This window comes from Coregonus clupeaformis, chromosome 17 (genome assembly GCF_020615455.1).
Source record: "Coregonus clupeaformis isolate EN_2021a chromosome 17, ASM2061545v1, whole genome shotgun sequence".
NCBI lineage: Eukaryota > Metazoa > Chordata > Actinopteri > Salmoniformes > Salmonidae > Coregonus > Coregonus clupeaformis.
In genome coordinates this window covers 49993125-50019006 of record NC_059208.1, presented here as the reverse complement: position 1 = coordinate 50019006, position 25882 = coordinate 49993125, and the positions used below count along the sequence as shown (strand labels likewise).

The 25882-nt window shown below is 42.1% G+C and overlaps 1 protein-coding gene across 3 annotated transcripts in view; it reads right to left on the bottom strand.

Annotated features, from left to right (window-relative positions):
• LOC121586692 (oxysterol-binding protein-related protein 3-like) overlaps positions 1 to 21598 on the bottom strand; it is a 33884-nt gene extending 12286 nt beyond the window's left edge. For 2 of the 3 annotated variants that reach the window (XM_041903610.1, XM_041903612.1), the window contains exons 1-5: positions 20132 to 21598; positions 1583 to 1763; positions 1168 to 1284; positions 358 to 411; positions 82 to 195 (exon numbers count right to left, since the gene is read on the bottom strand). In XM_041903610.1, coding sequence (XP_041759544.1) covers positions 82 to 195; positions 358 to 411; positions 1168 to 1284; positions 1583 to 1648 — 351 coding nt within the window. In that variant the 5' untranslated portion in view covers positions 1649 to 1763; positions 20132 to 21598. The remainder of the gene's footprint in view (positions 1 to 81; positions 196 to 357; positions 412 to 1167; positions 1285 to 1582; positions 1764 to 20131) is intronic. The other variant, XM_041903613.1, reaches the window with a different exon arrangement.
• Between the last annotated feature and the right edge of the window lie 4284 nt (positions 21599 to 25882).

Sequence of the window (25882 nt, the reverse complement as noted above, 5' to 3'; positions counted from 1 at the left end):
TAGAACAGCGAGATGTGATGTCATTCAAGTAGGAGAGAGAGAGAGAGAGAGCGTAAAACAGAGAGAGACAGAGAGAGACACCTTGAGGTGATAAATGTTGTTGTTGGTGTCCAGATCGATGGCCTTGGTTTTCTTCTTGATTGACATGACAGACAGCCCCACATCAATGCAGCCATGCAGCTTGCCCTTCTTCAGCTGGAAACAAAAGTAAAGGTCAGTGTGTGTGTTTAATTGACTAAATGAGCAAATGCTTGCTACTTCAATGACACATACTGTACATTAACTAAATTCTGTGTGTGTGTGTGTGGGGAGGGGGGGTGATGCATCTGCCTGACATACTTTTGAATAGGTACTTACATCAGCTCCACGTTTTGAGTACTTCAGAATGCCTTTTTCCAGCAAGAAGTATCTCTGTATAACAAGAGACACAATAGCAACTGTTTTAGCCGCCCGTCTGTCAAATTCAAACTACCTTAACGCATTACTGCTGTGGACAAAAGTTTTTTACATTAACATATTATCCATTCAAATGCTCCACTCAAATGTCACCTCCAGCTCAACATAACTAGTGTCTTATCGGAGCTTTAGATAAACACCAGGTATGTGTCGGGTAGCACACTTCTCCCATTTCCTCCCCATTTCCATGTGCCAGCCCTAATTGAGAGGTTAAGGGAGGGGCAGGGTGTCTCTCAAGTGTCTCTCCTTGATTCCTCACGTCCTCTTCTCATCTCCTTCAGTCCGTAAGAGGAGAAGGTCTGAAAAGATCCTCTGATTTTCTCCTCTAATGCATTTGGAGGATTCAAGGAAAGACACTTGAGATTTACCTGCAGTGAGAGGTAAGGAGTAAAAAGCCAGCTGACGTAGCTAGTTGGTTAGCTAAGCTAGCCACTGTAGCTAGCCAGTAACTCTTCCAGTATGTGTTGATGCCATTTCACAGGATTTGTTTTTGGACAGAAGCTGTAGATATCGGTAAGAAATGCTACTTCTGTAGCCAAATATAATATTCATATATAAAAAAAAAATTAAGCATTAAATGACCTGGTATGATGATGTATAAAATCAGTTACACAGTTTAACGCCGTTATTTTAGAGTTTTTGCCCAAAGTCAACCTTTAAGGGAGGTGCCCACCTTGTCAGGTGGTCAGGGGTAAGGCATGTAGTACCCACCTTTTGCCATCCTTTCATGGGCCATTTCCTCCTCTTGAGCAAGAATCCCTCCTGTTTCTCTGGCTCCTGGATGTTGCCAGGGTTACCCTTCAGGCCCTCAATGATCTCCCAGCTGTCCTGTAGACAGAAACTCATGGGGTTACACACGCATTCACACACTCACACACTCACACACTCACACACTCACACACTCACACACTCATACACTCATACACTCATACACTCATACACTCATACACTCATACACTCATACACTCATACACTCATACACTCATACACTCATACACTCATACACTCACACACTCATACACTCATACACTCACACACTCACACACTCACACACTCACACACTCACACACTCACACACTCACACACTCACACACTCATACACTCATACACTCATACACTCACACACCTGATGGCTGTCATGTTTGGACGAGCTGGCGCTGCTGTCACTGTGGGTAGGGGACATTGATGTCATCTTCCTGTGACTTGGCAGTTCTGCTCACAATCGTCTAGTCTCCGTAGAAACCACAGAGGTCACCAGGAACATCACTTAGCATTCCGACATCAAGAGACTGTCACCATGACTACCACTGTTAGAGAGGAAGAAGGGAGAGAGAGAGAGGGAGGTGGCGAGAGAGAGGAGAGAGAAACAGAAGAGAAGGAAGCAGTGAGAAAGAGAACATTCAGTTATTTAATTTTCTGCACGTTTGGAGACAGACAGGTGAGCTGAGAGAAATGAAATTGCATTCCACTGTGGCGTTGCTTTAGTGAAGCAGCAGGACATAACAAAAGGAGGTGTGACTTCTGAGAGAACAGACAAACTATTCTATGCCCTCATAAAACTAGGAGTGCTTTTAGGTTAGGCATGATAACCTCACGTGTTCTTTATGTTGGCATGATCTCTGACACACACACAAATGCACGCACACACAGTACAGAGTACACTTCCTGCAGCATACATCCTGTGTATGGGGAAATGCCAGTCTCTGTATTTGAACTAATGTATAGTGCCGTGAGCCAGTGGCAGCAGCACTGTAAAACCCACATGACCCCCAGCACAGTCAGTCATTGCTGCTGTGCTGACCAGCAGAGTCCACAACAAATGAGTCATCAATACTGGGTTACACAATCAGTCCCAGCCAAGTCCTTCAAATCACAGCAGAGGACTAAGCTAGCCAGTAGCCACACACTACACACGGAAATACTGGGAGAGACATGGAATTCTGCTGCTTGGTATTTGCTAGTAGCATACACAGTATTGGCACACAGTAGTCAAATCTCCACATTCCGTGATACTAAGGCTGGCACAATGACTGTATAATCCTGTAACCGACAATTGTGGATGAAGACAGTCATGAAAATAAAATAACGAACAGCTGACTGAGGACAAGACGGCCGGGCATTCGTGCGGTTGAGTGAGTTTCCGCAGTTACACATGGACTCTTTACAACGTGATGAGACTTTGTTGCTCCTTGCTGAAACAAACGTGTTGTAGCAAACAAGTATTTGGTTGCCTAGGCAACACCCCATTCCTGCAGCACCAGCACATGAGAAAATGTGCCTAGAACAAGCTGTTCAAACTATTATAACGGTGACCAGGACAGTCACAGCCCTACGTGATACCCTAGACCAGGGCTCATTCAGCCACGGGACAATTTTTTCTTGAGCGGATGGTCGGAGGGCCGAAACATAATTATAAATAATTAGTACTCTGCAAATTGATGCAAGAAGCCCAAACAGATATTGTATTTGACAAAAATAAATCATTTAAAACCTTGATTACATTGGTACACGATCACATGTCTATTTTTGAGTGGAAATACTTGGGAATAGACTACCTAAATTCAAATTATTTTTAGGTGAATTCCTAGTGTCATGGGGAAATAAAACAAACCGCGGGCCATTAGTTGACGATCCCCGCCCTATACTATTAAGTCTACTACATAAGGAGACAACAAGGCATGCTTGGTAGGTTCTAGCAGCGCAAAGTAGTGCGATGTGAGCTCAATGTTCACATTTCGTAGACAAAGGCCCCATGCCAAAATATTTCAATGTATTTGCATAGTATGAGTTTTTCCCTTTTTTACTTTTGTAGACATTACCTTGGCTTAGATTACAGCAATGCAAACACCTGGGTCGTATTTCACTAGACACCAAACTAAGGAAACATGGAGGGACTGGCTGAACTTGTTAAACAAAAGAAAAGCTCGTTTTTGTTTTCCGTTGCATAATGTTTTTTGACGGTGTGCACTAATGAATGCTTTTTGCAAGGCTGGTTTTGCAACCCAGTATGGTACAGGAACGGTATGAAAGTATGAAAATCTGGATACCACCCAACCCTAATGTACACAGCGTGTCAATGGTTAATGAGAAGTGAACAATATGTCCACATTCTTACTGTGATGTAACAACACACATTCCCCCTGTGTGTGTTAGAGACACTCCTTGATGGCAGCCAAAATACACACTCTGCACACTGTATAAGCAGTGTTTCCCCAACTCCAGTCCTCCGGTACCCCCAACAGCTCACATTTTTGTTGTAGTTCCGGACAAAAACACCTGATTCAACTTGTCAAGGGCTTGATGATTAGTTGTAGGGCTGTCCCAGATTAAAATAAATCTTGATCGACCGAAAGTAGTCTGTTCTTACAACCAATCGATCGGTCTAAAGTTTTTAAACTTTATATATATTTTCCATATATAGACACACCCTATGTGTTTTAATAAACTCAACTATATGCATTGAGCTTGTCTGACTCTTTAAGCTTACTGTTTGATGAAATAACACACAAATGACTCAAGAGGGAGCCAGAGATCTAGATAACCAGAAGAAAAAACCTTAACCTGACCCAACCATTCTCCTCCCGCTTCTGCTGGCTTTCAATCTGCCATTTCTCTCCTGAAGTTGCCGGTAATAGGCTACACGAGGAGTCGGCAACCTTTCTCATGTGGAATGCCAATTTATCTTACCATTCCTACCGATCTGCGTGACAGTTATGGTTTTCATATGCACATTTTTGTGGAACAGTTTCATTTAATTTATAATAACGTCATATATATCTCAAAATCATTGTAATGTGGTTAATCAAAATTATATCCAAATCTAAATTAAAATTATACAAACCTAATTAGGTAACTTCTATTGCCAATTATGTAAAAATAGCCTACATAAAGCCAACAAATAAAAACATTGCAGCCTGCAGGTAGAAAATATTATAATAATACATGTAAAAAATACTATAAATCACATTGGCTACGCATGACCTGTCTGCAACAAACTTGAAACATTGTATCAACTATACATTTGGGTCCAAAGCTAACTTGCAACATTGTATAAAATATTTTGGGCCCTCAGAGTTTCCCCCGCCAGTGAGCTCGTGACAGACACAGCTGTAGGCTATTTGCGCAAGGGATAAGAAGCATTGCTTGACTTGGGCAGGAGCTCACCAGAGCTGAGTACCGGCACCTCACATTTTTTACTGCTTGAGCTCCTGTTCCTCATAGAACATTAGCTCAAAAGTATTGTGGAGCTCCTGCACCTAAATATAAACAGTACCAGCACCCAAAATGAGTACCGGAACCTATTTCAGTCCAAATCAAGCACGGATAAGAAGTAATCAGGTAGGCCTATTTTATGACGTTTGCACTGGATCAGAGCATTACATTTTTCCCTTTCACACTGACTGGTTATCAAAAGGGAGAGAGCTGGATTTTTTTTTTTAAATGCATTGAGGAACTATTGTCATTCTCAGATGTAAAAACAGACTTTGTTTGCTTGCTGTTTTAGGTGAAGAGAACATTAATTTGAGAAGCTCCACAGCTTATTAGTGGTGGTGCGTTAAGCCAAATCAGAAATACTCTCAGATCCCAGAATGGGCACATTTATATGCCTATATTTGCACGCAGGCTAGGTAGCTTATAGGCCTACAGTGCACTCGGAAAGTATTCAGACCCCTTCTCTTTTTCCACATTGTTACGTTACCGCCTTATTCTAAAATGGATTAAAAATAATAATCCTCAATCTACACACAATACCCCATAATGACAAAGCGAAAACAGGTTTAGACATTTTTGCAAATGTATTACATATAAAAACAGAAATACCTTATTTACATACGTATTCAGACCCTTTTTGCTATGACCTCAGGTGCATCCTGTTTCCATTGACCATCATTGAGATGTTTGTACAACTTGGAGTCCAACTGTGGTCAATTTAATTGATTGGACATGATTTGGAAAGGCACACACCTGTCTATATAAGGTCCTACAGTTGACAGTGCACTTCAGAGCAAAAACCAAGCAATGAGGTCGAAGGAATTGTCCATAGCGCTCCGAGACAGGATTGTGTCGAGGCACAGATCTGGGGAAGAGTACCAAAAATATTATGCAGCATTGAAGTTCCCCAAAAACACAGTGGCCTATACCATTAATAAATGGAAGAAGTCTGGAACCACCAAGACTCTTCCTAGAGCTGGCCGCCCGGCTAAACTGAGCAATTAGGGGAAGGAGGGCCTTGGTCAGGGAGGTGACCAAGAACCCGATCGTCACTCTGACAGAGCTCCAGAGTTCCTCTGTGGAGATGGGAGAGCCTTCCAGAAGGACAACCATCTCTGCAGCACTCCACCAAATCAGGCCTTTATGGTAGAGTGGCCAGACGGAAGCCACTCCTCAGTAAAAGGCACATAACAGCCCACTTGGAGTTTGCCAAAAGGCACCTAAAGGACTCTCAGACCATGAGAAACAAGATTCTCTGGTCAGATAAAACCAAGATTTAACTCTTTGGCCTGAATGCGTCACATCTGGAGGAAACCTGGCACCATCCCTACGGTGAAGCATGGTGGTGGCAGCAGCATCACGCTGTGAGGATGTTTTTCAATGGCAGGGACTGGGAGACTAGTCAGGATCGAGGGAAAGATGAACGGAGCAAAGTACAGAGAGATCCTTGATGAAAACCTGCTCCATAGCGCTAAGAACCTCAGACTGGGGTGAAGGTTCACCTTCCAACAGGACAATGACCCTAAGCACACAGCCAAGACAACGCAGGAGTGGCTTCGGGACAAGTCTCTGAATGTCCTTGAGTGGCCCAGCCAGACCCCGGACTTCAACCTGATCTAACATCTGTGGAGAGACCTGAAAATAGCTGTGCAGCGACGCTCCCCATCCAACCTGAGAGCTTGATAGGATCTGCAGAGAAGAATGGGAGAAACTCCCCAAATACAGGCGTGCCAAGCATGTAGCGTCATACCCAAGAAGACTCAAGGCTGTAATCGCTGCCAAAGGTGCTTCAACAAAGTACTGAGTAAAGCGTTTGAATACGGGGGGGGGGGGAGATTTCATCCATGTTAGAATAAGGCTGTAACATAACAAAATGAGGAGAAAGTCAAGGGGTCTGAATACTTTCTGAATGCACTGTATATACTTCTATGCGTAATCAGGTGCGCGTCCTTACTCAACATTGACAGGAGCGCTCCAAACAAAAAGAAAATGACTAAATTGAATTGACAGAACACGTAAACGGAATGAAATAAACCAAAACTTGTTTCTCACAAGTGTAGCATAGGTTGTGCGCTCTGCAAACAATGTGTCCACTCCAACAATGAGAACGGTAAGACTGGAATAATAATATATTGAATGGATAAACATAAATTATTATAACCAAACAAACATTGTAAATTATAAATTAACGTTAAATGTACTACTGGTGATATATGTAATGGGGAAGTGATATACACTAACAATCAAATGCAAACAATTCACACAATTAAGTTATGAAAAATGAATGTGCACATTCTGGAGGGAGAGAGCACATTCTGGAGGGAGAGAGAACATTCTGGAGGGAGAGAGAACATTCTGGAGGGAGAAGTGTACTGTGCATCTGGGCGCTGCATGGTCAATCCGACGTCTGCATTGGCCATGCAGCATTTACGGTGATATGGCCTCTACAGAAGTCAGGGCATTTATACTTCTTGTAGTCGTGGAAAAGTACCCAATGGTCATACTTGAGTAAAAGTAAAGATACCTTAATCGAAAATGACTCAAGTAAAAGTTACCCAGTAAAATACCACTTGAGTAAAAGTCTAAAAGTATTTGGTTTTAAATATACTTAAGTATCAAAAGTAAATGTAATCTCTAAAATATACTTAAGTATAAAAGTAAAAGTATAAATCATTTCACATTTCTTATATTAAGCAAACCAGATGGCACGATTTTCTTGTTTTTAAAATGTATGTATAGCCAGGGCCACACTCCAACACATAATTTACAAACTAAGCATGTGTTTAGTGAGTCCGCCAGATTAGAGGCAATTTTTTTTAAAATATATATATATTTTTTATTTCAACTTTATTTAACCAGGTAAGCCAGTTGAGAACAGGTTCTCATTTACAACTGCGACCTGGCCAAGATAAAGCAAAGCAGTGCAATAAAAACAACACAGAGTTACATATGGGGTAAAAAACAAAGTCAAAAATACAACAGAAAATATATATACAGTGTGTGCAAATGTAGCAAGTTATGGAGGTAAGGCAATAAATAGGCTATAGTGCAAAATAATTACAATAGTATTAACACTGGAATGCTAGATGTGCAAGAGATGATGTGCAAATAGAGATACTGGGGTGCAAAAGAGCAAAATAAATAACAATATAGGGATGAGGTAGAGGTAGTTGGGTGGGCTAATTTCAGATGGGCTGTGTACAGGTGCAGTGATCGGTAAGGTGCTCTGACAACTGATGCTTAAAGTTATTGAGGGAGATAAGAGTCTCCAGCTTCAGAGATTTTTGCAATTCGTTCCAGTCATTGGCAGCAGAGAACTGGAAGGAATGGCGGCCAAAGGAGGTGTTGGCTTTGGGAATGACCAGTGAGATATACCTGCTGGAGCGCAGACTACGGGTGGGTGCAGCTATGGTGACCAATGAGCTAAGATAAGGCGGGGATTTGCCTAGCAATGATTTATAGATGGCCTGGAGCCAGTGGGTTTGACGACGAACATGTAGTGAGGACCAGCCAACAAGAGCGTACAGGTCACAGTGGTGGGTAGTGTATGGGGCTTTGGAGACAAAACGGATGGCACTGTGATAGACTACATCCAATTTGCTGAGTAGAGTGTTGGAGGCTATTTTGTAAATGACATCGCGAAGTCAAGGATCGGTAGGATAGTCAGTTTTACGAGGGCATGTTTGGCAGCATGAGTGAAGGAGGCTTTGTTGCGAAATAGGAAGCCGATTCTAGATTTAACTTTGGATTGGAGATTCTTTATGTGAGTCTGGAAGGAGAGTTTACAGTCTAACCAGACACCTAGGTATTTGTAGTTGTCCACATACTCTAGGTCAGACCCGTCGAGAGTGGTGATTCTAGTCGGGTGGGCGGGTGCCAGCAGCGTTCGATTGAAAAGCATGCATTTAGTTTTACTAGTGTTTAAGAGCAGTTGGAGGCTACTGAAGGAGTGTTGTATGGCATTGAAGCTCGTTTGGAGGTTTGTTAACACAGTGTCCAATGAAGGGCCAGATGTATACAAAATGGTGTCGTCTGCGTAGAGGTGGATCTGAGAGTCACCAGCAGCAAGAGCGACATCATTGATATACACGGAGAAAAGTGTTGGCCCAAGAATTGAACCCTGTGGCACCCCCATAGAGACTGCCATAGGTCCAGACAACAGGCCCTCCGATTTGACACACTGAACTCTATCTGAGAAGTAGTTGGTGAATAGGGATGTTATCTTGGCAATAGGGATGACCAGGGATGTTATCTTGATAAGTGTGTGAATTTGACAATTTTCCTGTCTTGCTAAGCATTAGAAATGTAAAGAGTACTTTTGGGTGTCAGGGAAAATGTATAGAGTAAAAAGCATATTCTTTTTCTTTAGGAATGTAGCAGAGTAAAAGTTAAAGTTGTTAAAATATAAAGAGTAAATAAAGTAAAGTACAGATACCCAATAAAACTACTTAAGTAGTACTTTAAAGTATGTTTACTTAAGTACTTTACACCACTGACTCCTTGCACTTCGCGGAGCAGTGCAGAGCTGTTGTGAAGGAAGTTGTCAAGGAAGTGAGTTTGTGTTTATACAGGATGTACTGCCCCCACCTACCGTCAACCAAGCATGTCAATGCGGAGCTATACAGAGCCCTCCACATGGTTACAACATTTGGGAGGCGTATGGCGATGCGGTACTGAGCTTGATTTGGCCTCAGCATGCCTCTGGAGGCTCCGTAATTGCGTCACACCCTCCATATGGAGCCTCCAACCACATTTTCTGATCAAGCATAAATTGGCTTTTAGTCTCCGTAATGGATTAGTTCACTGAGATGGGCACATACATATATATACGTACGTTAAATATAACATTAATAATTTAGCAGATGCTCTTATCCAGAGATACTTACAATAGGGAGTTCATACTTTTTTTCGTACTGGTCCCCTGTAGGAATCGAACCCACAACCCTGCCGTTGCAAGCGCCATGCTCTACCAACTGAGCCACATATGCTACTGTTCAACTACTCAACAGACTATCGACCAAACAATCGACTAATTGGGGTCAGCCCTAATTAGTTGACAAGTAGATTCAGGTGTGCTCGTCTGGGGCCACAACAAAAAGATGTACTGTTGAGGTTACTGGAGGACCACTGATATAGAGCGTGTATACTATGGAATGTTACACTGTTTGAGTGCCTATGGCTAGATGTGTGTGTGAATGCATGCATTTGTGTCTGTGTGTACGCAGTGGGATTTCCCCAACATGCTGTCTAGTTCCTCCAAAAGCTCTATAGAGTTTGTTTTGTGTGCGAGTGTCAGTGTATACTGTCTGGTTCCCCTCTCTCAAGAGTCAGTGCCATGCTTAGGACATGACTCAACAGTAGGAAGGAATGTTCCCCGTCCAAGACCCAATACTATAACACCTCCAACACCCTATGTCCCAAATGGCACCCTAATTCCTATTTAGTGCACTACTTTTGACATCCCTTCAAATTAGTCGATTCGGGTATTTCAGCCACACCTCCAAACAGGTGTATAAAATCGAGCACACAGTCATGCGATCGATCGATCGATAGATAGATAACTACTGAGTTTAGATATCATATCAACACATGCTGTAGATTCTTACATTGGACTGCATGGATACCCTTTACTATGGCAGAATACTCTGCAACTGCTTTAGGCCTGCTGAACAGCAACACTTTCACAACACTGCCCATTAAAAAGCTATGTCAGTGTACACACCTTCTACACAAGAAACCCTTCTCCAAATTGACTGTACTGTATCCAGCAGCAGTGTTACCCTCTGTTTCCATAGATACTAAGTACTAACTAAATAAACACTGAGTCAGACAGGGGGAGGGTGAGACTGGGAGGAAGGGGAACACCATTATAACACACCAATACCACTCCACAAAACCAAAATGCTGCTTTTCAGTTTTTCTGCAGGCATAAACGCAAGTTGCAACTCAAAATAACAGGCATTCAAGTACTCGCCTGGAAAGTGAAACAGTATGGATTTCCAGGCCAGTTAATTGCAGTAGAACTGGGTTGAATACCTCAACACAAAACCAAAACGTTGCTAAATAGCAACAAGTTGACCTATATTCCAGAGCACAGTCTTCATTGTGCTCTACAGAATGTTGACAACAATCAGACAAGAACAACACATCAGTTAATTTATTTACCTCAGCTGTTTGCTAAGTACTGTACACCCCTTGAGGCGTGTCTGGTTCGGCCTGGAAGTTCTAGGGTGGCCTTGTGTCTTATGTAACCAAGTCAATGATTAAAGCCATTATACCTTGTAAAATGACCTGGCTAAAGTTATGACAGGGTCAACGCTACCGTATTGTCACGAGAAACACTATGAGGATATATAAAAGTTATTTTATTTTTGTGAAAGCAGCTATTCAAACTTTGAATGGCCTTCAAGTTGCTGATGCGTTCACAAAAATACAATAAAAAAATTAATAAATCCCATAATGTTTCTTGTGACATTACAGTAGCATTGACCCAAACGCGTCACACCTGAGTGATAAAAGTTAGCCTAAACCAGTGATCAAATTTAGTTAACTCCGCCACAGTGTTGACAGAGCAGAGGCATCCCTGCTATGCAAAGCCAGTCAGCCAGGTAGCTCAGGACCATACAATGACATTTCCATTTACACAGCAATCTCCCTGATTAAGATGGGGAAGGGCGTGTTCATTTGGCATGCTATCCCAAAATGCTTCAGATAGAAATAGAATGAACAGAGCAAACCAGTTGAGCGTTATAGTGTAGCGTAGACGTGTCAGTCCTGTAAATCCAATGTCTTGGATTCTGGAGCGCTTGGCGTGAGGTGTGACACTCTATAGATAGAAGTGCTGCCCTTGGCACTGATCTAGGATCTGAGTGACTAACGCTCTCCAGCAGCAACCGGCTACTGCTCGCTCTGCCCCCTGGGATAGCAACAGTCCTCCACAGAGGCAGCTGCCTGCTCCCATCCGTCGCTAGCTGTAACGTTAAATGCTCTACCAAGTTCCAAGAGGACATGCACTAAGCCAACGCAACAACCTTTATCGCCTCTGAGGAGGCGGAAGAGTTATTACAGTGTTTTACTTCTGAGTTGCAATGTCGCATACAAAACATGTGCAGGTCAATCAACTTTCTGAGATTTCAGATAAGGAAGTGGTAGTGAAAAGTGAAAACCTCTGCCCCAATGTTTAATGCATAAGAAAACACTCATTATAATCACACAATGACAAACTGTTACTATGACAGCCAGGGTTTCCAGACTAGAACCTTGGATGGTCCATCTCTAGCTAGATGATGCGCTTCAATAGATGCATTAGACTAAAATAAAAGCTCAACCATCTCTGTTAATGATCAAGTGAATGGCTGCGTTGACACAGGCAGCCCAATTCTGATATTTTTCCCACTAATTGGTCGTTTGACCAATCACATCAGATATTTTTCAAAGCTGATCTGATTGGTCAAAATACCAAATTAGTAAAAAAAAAAAAGATCAGCCAAAAAAACCCCACAATCTCTGTATTCCAGAGGCAAAGTGGACCATCTGTAACTCTTCCTCCTATCAGCATATATCCTTGACATCATCTGTAGCCCTGCCACCAACAGATACGATCAGCATTGATCATCTACCAAAGAGCTCTGGTTCATATAATTAGAATTGTAGAGCTATATCCATTCTATTCCATTCATTCTAATTCTTAGGGCTGACAGATGGAGTTGTTGACCCTGCTTTGACCCCATGACCTTGGCTCTGATTCGCTGAGCTGGCCTTTGCGCTCTATACTGTAGTACAGTAATTAACTATTTAAGGGATGACTCCTGCTAGGTACATAAATGCAGTTCACCAGTGTCACTTCAAATCCATTATGCTTACATTGCTCTACATATCGACATGTTCTAGAACTGGTTGAGAGCATACTTTAAAAACAGTTCCAAGTCGTCACAGACTGTAGCCTATACGGTAAATATATGAAGCAAATAGGCCAAATCAGTACTTTTCTACAGAAACAGGTACTGTAGGGTTAGGAATATAATATTATCACGATACTTAGGTGCCGATACGATATGTATTGCGATTCTCACGATTCTCATAATTGTATTGCGATTCGATACTGTGATTTTATTGCGATTTTATGTTCCAAGCATATTGCTCACTATATGTCGGCTGCAGAGACGAGAGAGCATGAGAAAACAAGTTATCAGTCAGGGAAACAAGTGCTGAAAACATGTTGGCTCACTATTTAAAAATAAAATGGAAGCACTAGCTAACGCTACCTACAGATATTTGGAGTGAAATATTGATAGAATATAATTCCAAAATAATATTGCGATATGTAACTATCGATTCTCCGAGAATCACAGCGCTGATAACATAAATTATTGCAGTTGATATGCAGCCATTGTCAATGGTAGAGGATGTCGGCTTCATTGCCCTGATGGCATATTTAGAACTCAGACAAAGATCCCATGTCGAAAAACCATGACGGCATGGATGGAGAAACTGTCCAATGATTGCTCTGCAAGTACAAATCGCAAGCTCTCAAACACCATACGTGGCGTTAACAACAAATTGTTGGACGTCTATGAACACACCGTCATACATCACTGCAACGAGCCTTCGCCTAGATTAAATGAGAAGTAGGACATGAAGTCACATGTACTTACAACTGAGAACATGGAGGAGAGGGACACAGCAGAAAACCTAAAAACGGCATTAATTACTATCGTTGCTGAGTGGATGGGGGACTGCCGTAAAGTGAGCACCGTCTGTTAGGTAGCCAGGACTGCGGTAGACTGAACTGCATTGCCCTCGTAGCAGTTATACCAATGGTTTATATACATCATTGGGTCATACGCAGGCCAATTCTGAACGCACGTCATTTTATGATGAAGCGAAAAAAATAATAATGGCAGTCTAAACATTAAGAACAATTGTCACATCCAGCTGCGAGAAGTAGGGATGATGAGGGTGCTGCAGCACCCCCTGCAAAAACAGAATAAAAAACAAATATTGATCAAAACTAAATATAAGTTGTTTCTTCACAAAAGTAGTGCACTGGTCTTTACTAGTCCTGTATTAGCAGACAGATACAGCAGTGTATAGTGCCAGCAATTATTATTTTTTTGCAGCAGCAACACCCCCAAACATCTTCCCGCAGCTATCCCTATTAAAAAGCAACTTTTCTGTGTTTGAATGGTGTTTATTTTATTTAACCTTTATTTAACCAGGTAAGCCAGTTGAGAACAAGTTCTCATTTACAACTGCGACCTGGCCAAGATAAAGCAAAGCAGTGCGATTAAAAACAACACAGAGTTACATATGGGGTAAAACAAAACAAAGTCAAAAATACAACAGAAAATATATATACAGTGTGTTCAAATGTAGCAAGTTATGGAGGTAAGGCAATAAATAGGCCATAGTGCAAAATAATTACAATTAGTATTAACACTGGTGTGGGTGTATACTGGTCATAAAAAATATTCATGAAAGTAAACGGCTGATTGGCCAGCTCAACCAATGAGCCAACCTGATGTCACCTTATATTATACAGTGCCTTCAGAAAGTATTCATACCCCTTGACTTAATCCACATTTTGTTGTGTCACAGCCTGCATTAAAATGTATTTCCCCCCCTCACCCATCTACACACACACAGTACCCTATAATGACAAAGTGAAAACAAGTTTAGAATTTTTTTGCTAATTTGTGACCGACCAACTCGATCTTATGTAGCAAAATTTGAAATTGTGTTTTTTTTACATTGGATAAAAGTAGAGACTCAGAGCAAGAACATGTTATATCATACACTACAGTTGAGGAACAATGGGAAAGTAATTATGCTTTGAAAGTTGATAAACTTGTAACCCCACTTTTGAGAAAAAATTGAATGTTAATTTCTCTACCATAAGCCGCCGCCAATGTCGTTTTAGAGAATTTGACAGTACGTCCAACCAGCCTCACAACCGCAGACCACATGTAACCATGCAAGCCCAGGACCTCCACATCCGGCTTCTTCACCTGCGGGATTGTCTGAGACCAGCCACCCGGACAGCTGATGAAACTGTGGGTTTGCACAACCGAATAATTTCTGCACAAACTGTCAGAAACAGTCTCAGGGAAGCTCATCTGCGTGCTCGTCGTCCTCACAATGGTCTTGAGCTGACTGCAGTTCGGCGTCGTAACCGACATTAATGGAAAAATTCACACCTTCGATGGCCACTGGCACGCTGGAGAAGAGCTCCAGCGTGTATGGCGTCGTGTGGGCGAGCGGTTTGCTGATGTCAACATTGTGAACAAAGTGCCCCATGGTGGCGGTGGGGTTATGGTATGGGCAGGCATAAGCTACGGACAACGAACACAATTGCATTTTATCGATGGCAATTTGAATGCACAGAGATACTGTGATGAGACCCTGAGGCCCATTGTCGTGCCATTCATCCGCAATCGATAATAGACAGTACTGTGCAGCCGTTTTCATTGACCTGGCCAAGGCTTTCGACTCTGTCAACCACCGCATTCTTATTGGCAGACTAAATAGCCTTGGTTTCTCAAATGACTGCCTCGCCTGGTTCACCAACTACTTCTCAGATAGAGTTCAATGTGTCAAATCGGAGGGCCTGTTGTCTGGAACTATGGCAGTCTCTATGGGGGTGCCACAGGGTTCAATTCTTGGGCCAACTCTTTTCTCTGTGTATATCAATGATGTCGCTGTTGCTGCTGGTGACTCTCAGATCCACCTCTATGCAGACGACACCATTTTGTATACATCTGGCCCTTCATTGGACACTGTGTTAACAAACCTCCAAACGAGCTTCAATGCCATACAACACTCCTTCAGTAGCCTCCAACTGCTCTTAAACACTAGTAAAACTAAATGCATGCTCTTCAACCGAACGCTGCTTGCACCCGCCCACCCGACTAGAATCACTACTCTCGACGGGTCTGACCTAGAGTATGTGGACAACTACAAATATCTAGGTGTCTGGTTAGACTGTAAACTCTCCTTCCAGACTCACATTAAGAATCTCCAATCCAAAGTTAAATCTAGAATCGGTTTCCTATTTCGCAACAAAGCCTCCTTCACTCATGCTGCCAAACATGCCCTCGTAAAACTGACTATCCTACCGATCCTTGACTTCGGCGATGTCATTTACAAAATAGCCTCCAACACTCTACTCAGCAAATTGGATGTAGTCTATCACAGTGCCATCCGTTTTGTCTCCAAAGCCCCATATACTACCCACCACTGTGACCTGTACGCTCTTGTTGGCTGGTCCTCACTACATATTCGTCGCCAAACCCACTGGCTCCAGGCCATCTATAAATCACTGCTAGGCAAATCCCCGCCTTATCTTAGCTCATTGGTCACCATAGCAACACCCACCCGTAGTCTGCGCTCCAGCAGGTATATCTCACTGGTCATCCCCAAAGCCAACACCTCCTTTGGCCGCCATTCCTTCCAGTTCTCTGCTGCCAATGACTGGAACAAATTGCAAAAATCTCTGAAGCTGGAGACACTTATCTCCCTCACTAACTTTAAGCATCAGTTGTCAGAGCACCTTACCGATCACTGCACCTGTACACAGCCCATCTGAAATTAGCCCGCCCAACTACCTCATCCCTATATTGTTATTTATTTTGCTCATTTGTACCCCAGTATCTCTATTTGCACATCATCTCTTGCACATCTATCATTCCAGTGTTAATACTAATTGTAATTATTTTGCACTATAGCCTATTTATTGCCTTACCTCCATAACTTGCTACATTTGCACACACTGTATATATATTTATTTCTGTTGTATTTTTGACTTTGTTTTGTTTTACCCCATATGTAACTCTGTGTTGTTGTTTTTATCGCACTGCTTTGCTTTATCTTGGCCAGGTCGCAGTTGTAAATGAGAACTTGTTCTCAACTGGTTTACCTGGTTAAATAAAGGTGAAATAAAAATAAAAAAAATAAAAAAAAATGCATGGCCCCATGTCGCAAGCATTTGTACACAATTCCTGGAAGCTGAAAATGGCCTGCATACTCACCAGACATGTCACCCATTGAGCATGTTTGGGATGTTCTGGATCGATACGTACGACAGCGTGTTCCAGTTTCCGCCAATATCCAGCAACTTTGCACAGCCATTGAAGAGGAGTGGGACAACATTCCACAGGCCACAATCAACAGCCTGATCAACTACATGCGAAGGAGCTGTGTCACGCTGCATGAGGAAAATGGTGGTCACACCAGATACTGACTGGTTTTCTGATCCATGCCCCTACTGTATTCCCTGTCATGTGAAATCCATAGATTAGAGCCTAATGAATTCATTTCAATTGACTGATTTCCTGATATGAACTGTAACTCTGTAAAATCTTTGAAATTGTTGCATGTTGCGTTTACATTTTTTGTTCAGTGTATATTTAAGTCAAAACTAACTCCGCCACTCACGAACATTCACTGTCTTCTTGGTTAGCAACTCCAGCGTATATTTGGCCTTGTGTTTTAGATTATTGTCCTGCTGAAGGGTAAATTCATTCATTCAGACTGAACCAGGTTTTCCTCTAGGATTTTGCCTGTGTTTGGCTCCATTCCATTTGTTTTTTTATCCTGAAAAACTCCCCAGTCCTTAACGATTACAAGCATACCCATAACATGATGCAGCCACCACTATGCTTGAAAATATGGAAAGTGGTACTCAGTAATGTGTTGTATTAGATTTGCCCCAAACATAACACTGTATTCAGGACAAAAAAAGTAAATTGCTTTACCACATTTGTTGCAGTCCTACTTTAGTGACTTGTTGCAAACAGGATGCATGTTTTTAGATATGTTTTATTCTGTACAGGCTTCCTTTTCACTCTCATTTAGGTTAGTATTGTGGAGTAACTACAATGTTGTTGATCCAGCCTCAGTTTCTCTCCTATCACAGCCATTAAACTGTTTTAAAGTCACCATTGGCTTCATGGTGAAACCCTGAGCGGTTTCCTTCCTCTCGGGCAACTGAGTTAGGAAGGACACCTGTATCTTTGTAGTGACTGGGTGTATTGATACACCATTCAAAGTGTAATTAATAACGTCACCATGCTCAACAGGATATTCAATGTCTGTTTTTTGTGTGTTTTTTACCCATCTACCAATAGGTGCCCTTCTTTGCGAGGCATTGGAAAACCTCCCTGGTCTTTGTGGTTGAATCAGTGTTTGAAATTCACTGCTTGACTGAGGGACCTTACAAATAATTGTATGTGTGGGGTACAGAGATGATGTCCATGCAAATTATTCTGTGACTTGTTAAGCAAATTTCTACTCCTGAACTTATTTAGGCTTGCCATATTGCTTATTGGACTCAAGACATTTCAGCATTGTTTTTAATTAATTTGTAAACATTTTTAAAAAACATAATTCCCCTTTTAAATTATGGGGTTTGTGTGTAGGCCAGTGAACAAAAAAGCTCAATTTTATCAATTTTAAATTCAGGCTGTAACAACAAAATGTGGAAAAAGTCAAGGGGTGTGAATACTTTCTGAAGGCACTGTATGAGGAAATAGCAAGCACTTTTTAAACAGCCTGCTTGACATACAAGTTTGAGGTGGGGTATTTTTTAAGTTTTTTTTTTTCTTCTATAATTTATGCTTTGGCCACAAATACGAGTAAAGAACGAGTCAACAACATGATTTGGCTACGAGTTAACAGATTATGAACTTTTAAAAATGAGATTTTCATTGACATCATTATTTTGAGAGCTCACAGAGTTAGAACGACTAGTCTATAGGCCTACATTAGTCAAGGAAACCACAAACAATCATAAAATAATGTTCCTATTTAGCAACATTTCAGTGGGTGTTCTGTCAAGAGAAATTAGTCATTAGGCCAGTGTTTCCCAAACTCGGTCCTGGGGACCCCAAGGGGTGCACGTTTTGGTTTTTGCCTTAGCAATACACTGCTGATTTAAATAATCAAAGCTTGATGATTCCTTTATTATTTGAATCAGCTGTGTAGTGTTAGGGCAAAAACCAAAACGTGCACCCCTTGGGGTCCCGAGGATCGAGTTTGGGAAAAGCTGCACAAAAGGCTCTGCATGGTAAATCTAACTTCTGCAGTAGCCGGCCGTACAGCATTTACTGCGATACGGCCTCTGCACAAGTCAGGGCATTCATACTTCTTGTGCTTTGCAGAGCTGTTGTGAAGGAAGTGAGTATGTGTCAATACTGGACCTCTCCCCCCACCTACCGTCAACCAATCAGATCAATGCGGACCTATATGGAGCCCTCAGCATTGTTACAAAATTTGGGAGGCGCACTGCGATGCGGTACAGAGCTCAATTTGGCCTCTGTATGTCTCTGGAGGCTCCGCAATTGCGTCACACCCTCCATACGGAGCCTCCGACCACATTTTCGGATCAAGCATAAATTGGCTTTTAGGCTATGTGGGATATTTCCGCACTAGACAAGACATGTCTCAATGAAAATTCCATGAAGTGACTGATAAGGAGTGTGTTACTGATAATTTAAGACAGACCTATGCTGCATTCATATGCTAGTCTGAACTAGGAAACGCGGACATTTCTGACTTGCTGATTAGTTAAACGCTGCACGAGTATAAGTACAACCAGTTAACACATTTCCGACTAGCATGTGAACGCGGCACTATGACTAACCAAAATGTCATCTGACAGGCTAATGAAATAGTCCCGACTAATGCAGCGTTCATGTGCTAGTCAGAACTAGGGAACTATATCCAGTTAGCAAGTCGGATATTTCGGCAACTGACAGAAAAGGTCACCCTTCACCCCCACGACTGCTCGTCTTTCCCAATTTTCTATCTCACCAAATCCCGACCTTGGAACCACAAGGAGCAACTCTGCGCAGCAGGAATGTTCATTCATACCATTGAGAATATTTCAGAAGGGACAGCACGCACCATATGGCCCAAATTGCTTGTTGGAATGTGCGTTTTACAAGTTTAGGCTACCACCACGTCTTTAGGCTAGGCTTCCTACAATTTTAGAATATAAAGAATAGAAGACATGCCAAGACAATCTAAAGTTAGTCAATTAAATGTAGCCTAGCCTAATCAATTAAATGTAGTAGGCCTAGGTCTAAAAATTGTGAAATTAATTCTGATGAGGTTGCCAACTTCATCCATTCCAATTTATCAGCGCAAAGACAATGTTCCGATAAACATTCCATCTTTGGAAATACTCCATGCAAATAAAACAGATTAATCATCTACAGAAACTGAGCTCCGTCCTTTGGACTTGCTTGAAAGATGATCCAAGCAGTTAGTCCCTCCCATTAGTAATTCTATCGAAATGGATATGTTCGCAATTAATTAACACCGCGACCAAAAGCAAGAGACGCGGCGAGAACAGACAACGCTGTCGCTGCAATTCAGAAAGAATAACATGGTAGCCTCCTGCGAAAGCAAAGTAAACAACATTTGGAGATGCCTAAATAGTCAATTGAATACAACAATCGCTTACACTTTCGAGATGAAAACTGCATTGAATGAAATCCAGCACAAGTTGAAGGAAAATATTACTCCGCGGCTTGCTGTGTGAGCGAATGAATGCCAGCGCTGAGGTGGGGAGGCTGGGAGGCTGGGATGCCTTTTGATCCAATGACTCGCGAGTGAAAAAAGCAAACGTCACTCAACCGGCAGTGACGAGATAAAAACAAACAGAAATGTCCAGGTGGCAGGGCCAACCATTGAAGTGTAATAAGAACTGGAGACTCCTTGCAAAAATGTCCGACCGGTTTTTCAAGGTAATCCACTCAAGGTCGCCTTAGGTCTTCGCATAAATGTATATGGACCAACATCACATGTGCACTGGTTCTGTTGTTGCCATGGCGCGGTGAGGAAGACTAGGCAGAGGGCTCCTGTACTTTTGTAAATGTTTTGTTGTTTTAAGTATTTTGATTGCATTTTTAAGCAACTATTTGTTTTTATGACTGCTTGAATGTTTCTGAATATTGGGTGGTTTTGACCAATTGAGTTGCTGGACTAATTGCAAGACAGTTTGTTTTTGGCTTGGCTAGGTAGTTATGTAGCTGGCTATTCAATAATTTGAATGATGCATCAATACAGCACAAGCTTTTTTCCACCTGTGCTGGTTGCATCAATTATATGGACTGCAGTTTGACTGCAGTGTGAGGAGTTGATTACTGTATTGTTGGGTTTGGAGCTTGCAAGAAAGGCATTTCAGTGTACTTGTGCACATGACATAAAACATGTGAAACTTGAGAGAGGCCCGCCTCATAGAGAACTGTTTCCTAACTACTGCCGAGGTGTGGTGGTCTTTCTGGCGTTTATAGCTGCCAAGCATCACCCAGGTGGGTGCTACACTTCAGTAGTGGACTATCCAGCCTACCTACAGAGGAGGAGGAGGAGACAACGAACGAGGTGCCTGATGAAGAGCTCCGGGCTTGTCTAAGTAACTGACTGGTGCTCCTTCTCTGTGCCATCAAAGCTCCATCCACTTAAACTACTGCCCAGCCTTTCTGAACTGCCTGTCTGAACAACACCTTATCATCTGAATCTGTGGAAGACCATCACCCAAGACCTGCCAGATCTTTACATTTGTTTTGTTTGTTTTTACAGTGTCTTTGAGATTCTCTATAAAATAAAAAATAAAGCACTCAGTGCGCACAAGGAGCAGGGCAAGCAGCGACGACATCATCACGTCATCCAAAAACATGACAGACATTGATTGGATGAGTAGAAAATGTTAATATCTTCGTTGTGAGTGATGAAAAAATAATAATCCTCAGCGACCATTATTTTAATAATTTAATGGATGATTTGTGCACAAAGTTGATGACTAAAGTGTGTTATTAGAACTTTTCAAATCTGACTTCTCTATGTGGCCGTCAATGGAAATTGTCTTTCTGGGATGGGCGTCAGTTAAATTGCAGTACTGAAGCAAAACTGTAGGAGCAGTAGAAACCGTGCGCCCCTTGGGGCCAGCCCAGCAAGGTATCAAGCGGTGTTAGCTCAACAAATGTAATTAAAACATTGCAATTCCGGTAAGACATATGTTGGTGTTCGGAAGTTTAGATATTCGTAATGGGGATTCAACTGAAATTCAAAAAATATCTTTATTAACCCGAAGGGCAATTCTTGTGATTGTAGCGATTCCTATCGTGCACAGGTTAAGAGCAGTTCATGACGTGTCCACATAGAAATGGTTTTCTAGACACAAGTCTTTGTTTGGGTGATGTTCCCATTTAGGCCTATTGCAGAGTATAAAATACGGAGTTCCAATAGGCCTACATTTGATTACAGTACAAACATGATAAAGAGCGTTCTAGTGAGACATAAGAACCGCATGCTCTCTCCTCTCACCTGTGCTAACACTTCCTGGTCACCGGTTTGTGTAACGTGACCAGTGGCCTATAACCCCATGTGAAAGTGCCCCTACAGGGATTGTCAGAGAGGAAGAGGCGAAGCGAGAGGGTCCACTCCCGTCAAAATCTGCCTTTGAGACAACGACTCCCATTGTTAGGGCGGAGAGAAGAACATCTCATCATTATATACAGTATCTCTGGGATTGTCCATAAGTCATCTATACACTTGAAGTGTATGTGTAAGAGAGAACCTGTACTACTTGTATAAGACGGTGCCACATGTTGAGCTGTGCACACGTACTTTATGCTCTTGACAAGCGGTTTCTTCGGGACTTTCTCTTTTGGGAAGGAACACACACTTTGCATATTAGGGTTTTTCCCTAGCACAGATATTTCCCTACAGTGGTTTAGTCTGCTTTAGTCAGCCTCAATCCTATATTTGTTTACTCAACAAAACAAATGTCCTCCTTTGCATGGCATGAATGACACTTCCTGCCCTAGCCTATTGCTATGACAACACACACAGGGAAAACAAAAATCTGAAAAAATCTGATCTGAAAGGCTAGCTGCTGTTGGGTGGGGCCGCTGCCCTAGCCTACTCTTGGCTTGGTCTAATGGTGGATTACCGCTGCCCTAGCCTACTCTTGGTCTAATGGTGGATTACCGCTGCCCTAGCCTACTCTTGGTCTAATGGTGGATTTGAGCTCCCTGTGTGCATAGCTATTATCGTGTGTGTGTGTGTGTGTGCAAATCAGAGATCATTCTCCAGACTCACCATGGTTAATCTCCACATACCTGACCAGAATGATTGTCCCCATGGTAACGACACACCCTAACCACCGCCTAATGCAGAGTAGAAACACCCTTAGCTACAGTGGTCTACACACACACACACACACACACACACACACACACATAGTGAACTAAGTTATGAATGGCATCTACTTATTAACTGCTGATGTGTTTTGGCGATGACACACAATGTTATCACCAGCAGAAAACCCAGCTAACACCCCACCCACCCTTACAAAAAAAGATTGCAGTTTTGTAACAGCGGTAAAAGTGCAGTAACTGCAGTCAACTGTGGTATTTTGGACGCAGTACTTGCAGCATACTGCAGTTATACTGCACTCTAACTGCAATCTTTTTTCATAAGGGCCCCTATCCCCCCTCATCCCCCATCCCCTCCAACCAACCCCTCCTTAGTCTTTCGTCAGAGCAATGACACGGCATTGTTACCCTCTGTAGCTCAGCTGGTAGAGCACAGCGTTTGTAACGCCAGGGGAGTGGGTTCGATCCCCGGGACCACCCATACACAAAAATGTATGCACGCATGACTGTAAGTCGCTTTGGATAAAAGCGTCTGCTAAATGGCATATTATATTATTATTTATCTATGCACATACGTTACTATTGTTACAAACATTTCTGCATAATCAGACTCCATTTCAATAGTCTATGGTGGCTTCGTTCCTGGACAGGGCCAATAACCAATCAGCAGCCACCACATTTGTGCCACCTATCCTGTGTTCTTTGTTAAGATGCACCCCTTCACCCTAAACTCCTGTGACTGGCCCTAAACTCCTGTGACTGATCAAACAAGCTCATCTACAATAAAACAGCCCAAGATCACACAGGTGCCCTGTACACTGAGTGTACAAAACATTAGGAACAACATTAGGAACACCTTCCTAATATTGAGTTGCACCCTCCCCTTTTGCCTTCAGAACAGCCTCAATTCGTCGGGGCATGGACTCTACAAGCTTTCGAAAGTGTTCCACAGAGCTGCTGCCCCTTGTTGACTCCAATGCTTCCCACAGTTGTGTCAAGTTGGCTGGATGTCCTTTGGTTGGTGGACCATTCTTGATACACATGGGAAACTGTTGTGTTCTTGACACACTCAAACCGGTGCGCCTGGCACCTACTACCATACCCTGTTCAAAGGCATTTAAATATTTTGTCTGCCCATTCACGCTCTGAATGGCACACACACGATCCATGGCTCAATTGTCTCAAGGCTTAAAAATCATTCTTTAACCTGTGTCCTCCCCTTAATCTACACTGATTGAAGTGGAGTTAACAAGTGACATCAATAAGGGATCATAGCTTTCACCTAAATTCAACTGGTCAGTCTATGTCATGGAAAGAGCAGGTGTTCCTAATGTTTTGTACACTCTGTATATTGAGGAAAGGTTGCCATCTACAGGTTTAGTGCAGTCACTGCAGTCTAGATTCCAATTCTGCACCACTTCCCCATAGTGATTCTCACAGAGTCAGTGGAGGGTGCTGTTGTACCAGGCCAGTCCTAGAATGTGTGTTAGTCTTGCTTGTCAGGCTTGTAGCAGTGAAAGCAGAGATCCTTCACAGCTGCACTTCAGATGTTATGGTCCCTAACTAACCTACATAGTAGCTTGCTTCAGTGTTGAAAACACAATGACATCGAGGCTAAATACTCCTCTCTCTGTAATCAACCACAACCGGTCTATACTGGTCTGTTACAGCTTGTTCTTGAGTAATGAGGATGTGAATGCATGAATGTGTGAGTGTGTCTAGGCTGTCTTCTCTTTCAGCATGTATTAGTATGTGTGTCTCACACAACAATGGAATAGAGTCTAGAGTTTATAGACATAATGTCCCTTTAGTGTAATTATGTGATTGAACTCCATTATGTGTGCAGACATGTTATATCAAACACATGCGGTGAAAGGTTTGCTCTCCCTCTCCCTTTCTTTAACCCCTGCTCTCTCTCTCTCTCTCTCTCTCTCTCTCTCTCTCTCTCTTCTCTGTACTCTCTCTTCCCCTCATTTCTCTATCGCTCCCCACATTTTTTCTGTACTGTATTGCTTTCTCCCTTTCAACTGAGAAACAGTGTGCTCCATAATGTTTTCCAGATGTACCCCCCCCACTCTGTGTTCTCTGTGTTCTCAGAAGGCTAACTGAAGTCCTGATAGGTTTGCCACCCCGCATACCACGCCACCCCCCTTACTCCCCTCCTCATCTATATGTGAGGTGGTACCCAAAACGTCAAGGGTGACTGGAGTTCCCCCAAAACAGTATTGAGAGACTAGTAAATGCATATTCCTTATGGGTGATCCTCATGAAACCAGCTTTAAAATGTCACCAGCAAATTGAGTTACAATACCATGATTCATTTGCAAAAATCAACTATCATTCTAAGGACTACAATGTCTAGTTTTTGGGAAACTGTCTTATTTTAAATACATTTTACATTTTCGCCAGAATTCTGTATATTTTCACCCCAAATTCTCATTACCGAAATGCGTCTGGATTAAATTATCAGGTTTTACAATTATTATTTATTTATTTATTAAAGGACCTAATTTATTTGAATAAAACACAAAATATGTTGCTGTAGTTTGTCCATAAATCCTAACAATGGTATACTAGTTGAAGTTCACATTAAACTATAATATTTATTACGTACAAACAGTGTCTGTGGAAATGTCTCATTACCATAACACTTTTTCAAGTTCCTGTAAAACCTCCAATCAGTTTTTAAATAAAGTTTTATTCACCCATGATGCATCATCCAGAGGAGTCGTCCTTATATGAGCACAAGTGAAGTTATTAGCTTATATGCCTTCAGAATTAGGTTCTTATTTTCAAATACCCCCTTTACCCCACTTGGCCTTCTCATGGCTAAAGGCTAAAGAGCTCAAATTGGGAAAAGTCCGTTTTAATTTTATAATTGTATAATTTCATTTGAAATATTTATATTTTCAGTGTTATTTTTAACTCAGTCAGGCCTTTTCATTACGGGAGCAATGTTTAAAAATATTAGAAATATTGATTTGTTTAATACTTTTTTTGGAATTATGGTAATTCTAATTTTGTCAACATTTTGATCAAATGCATTATCTGATAAA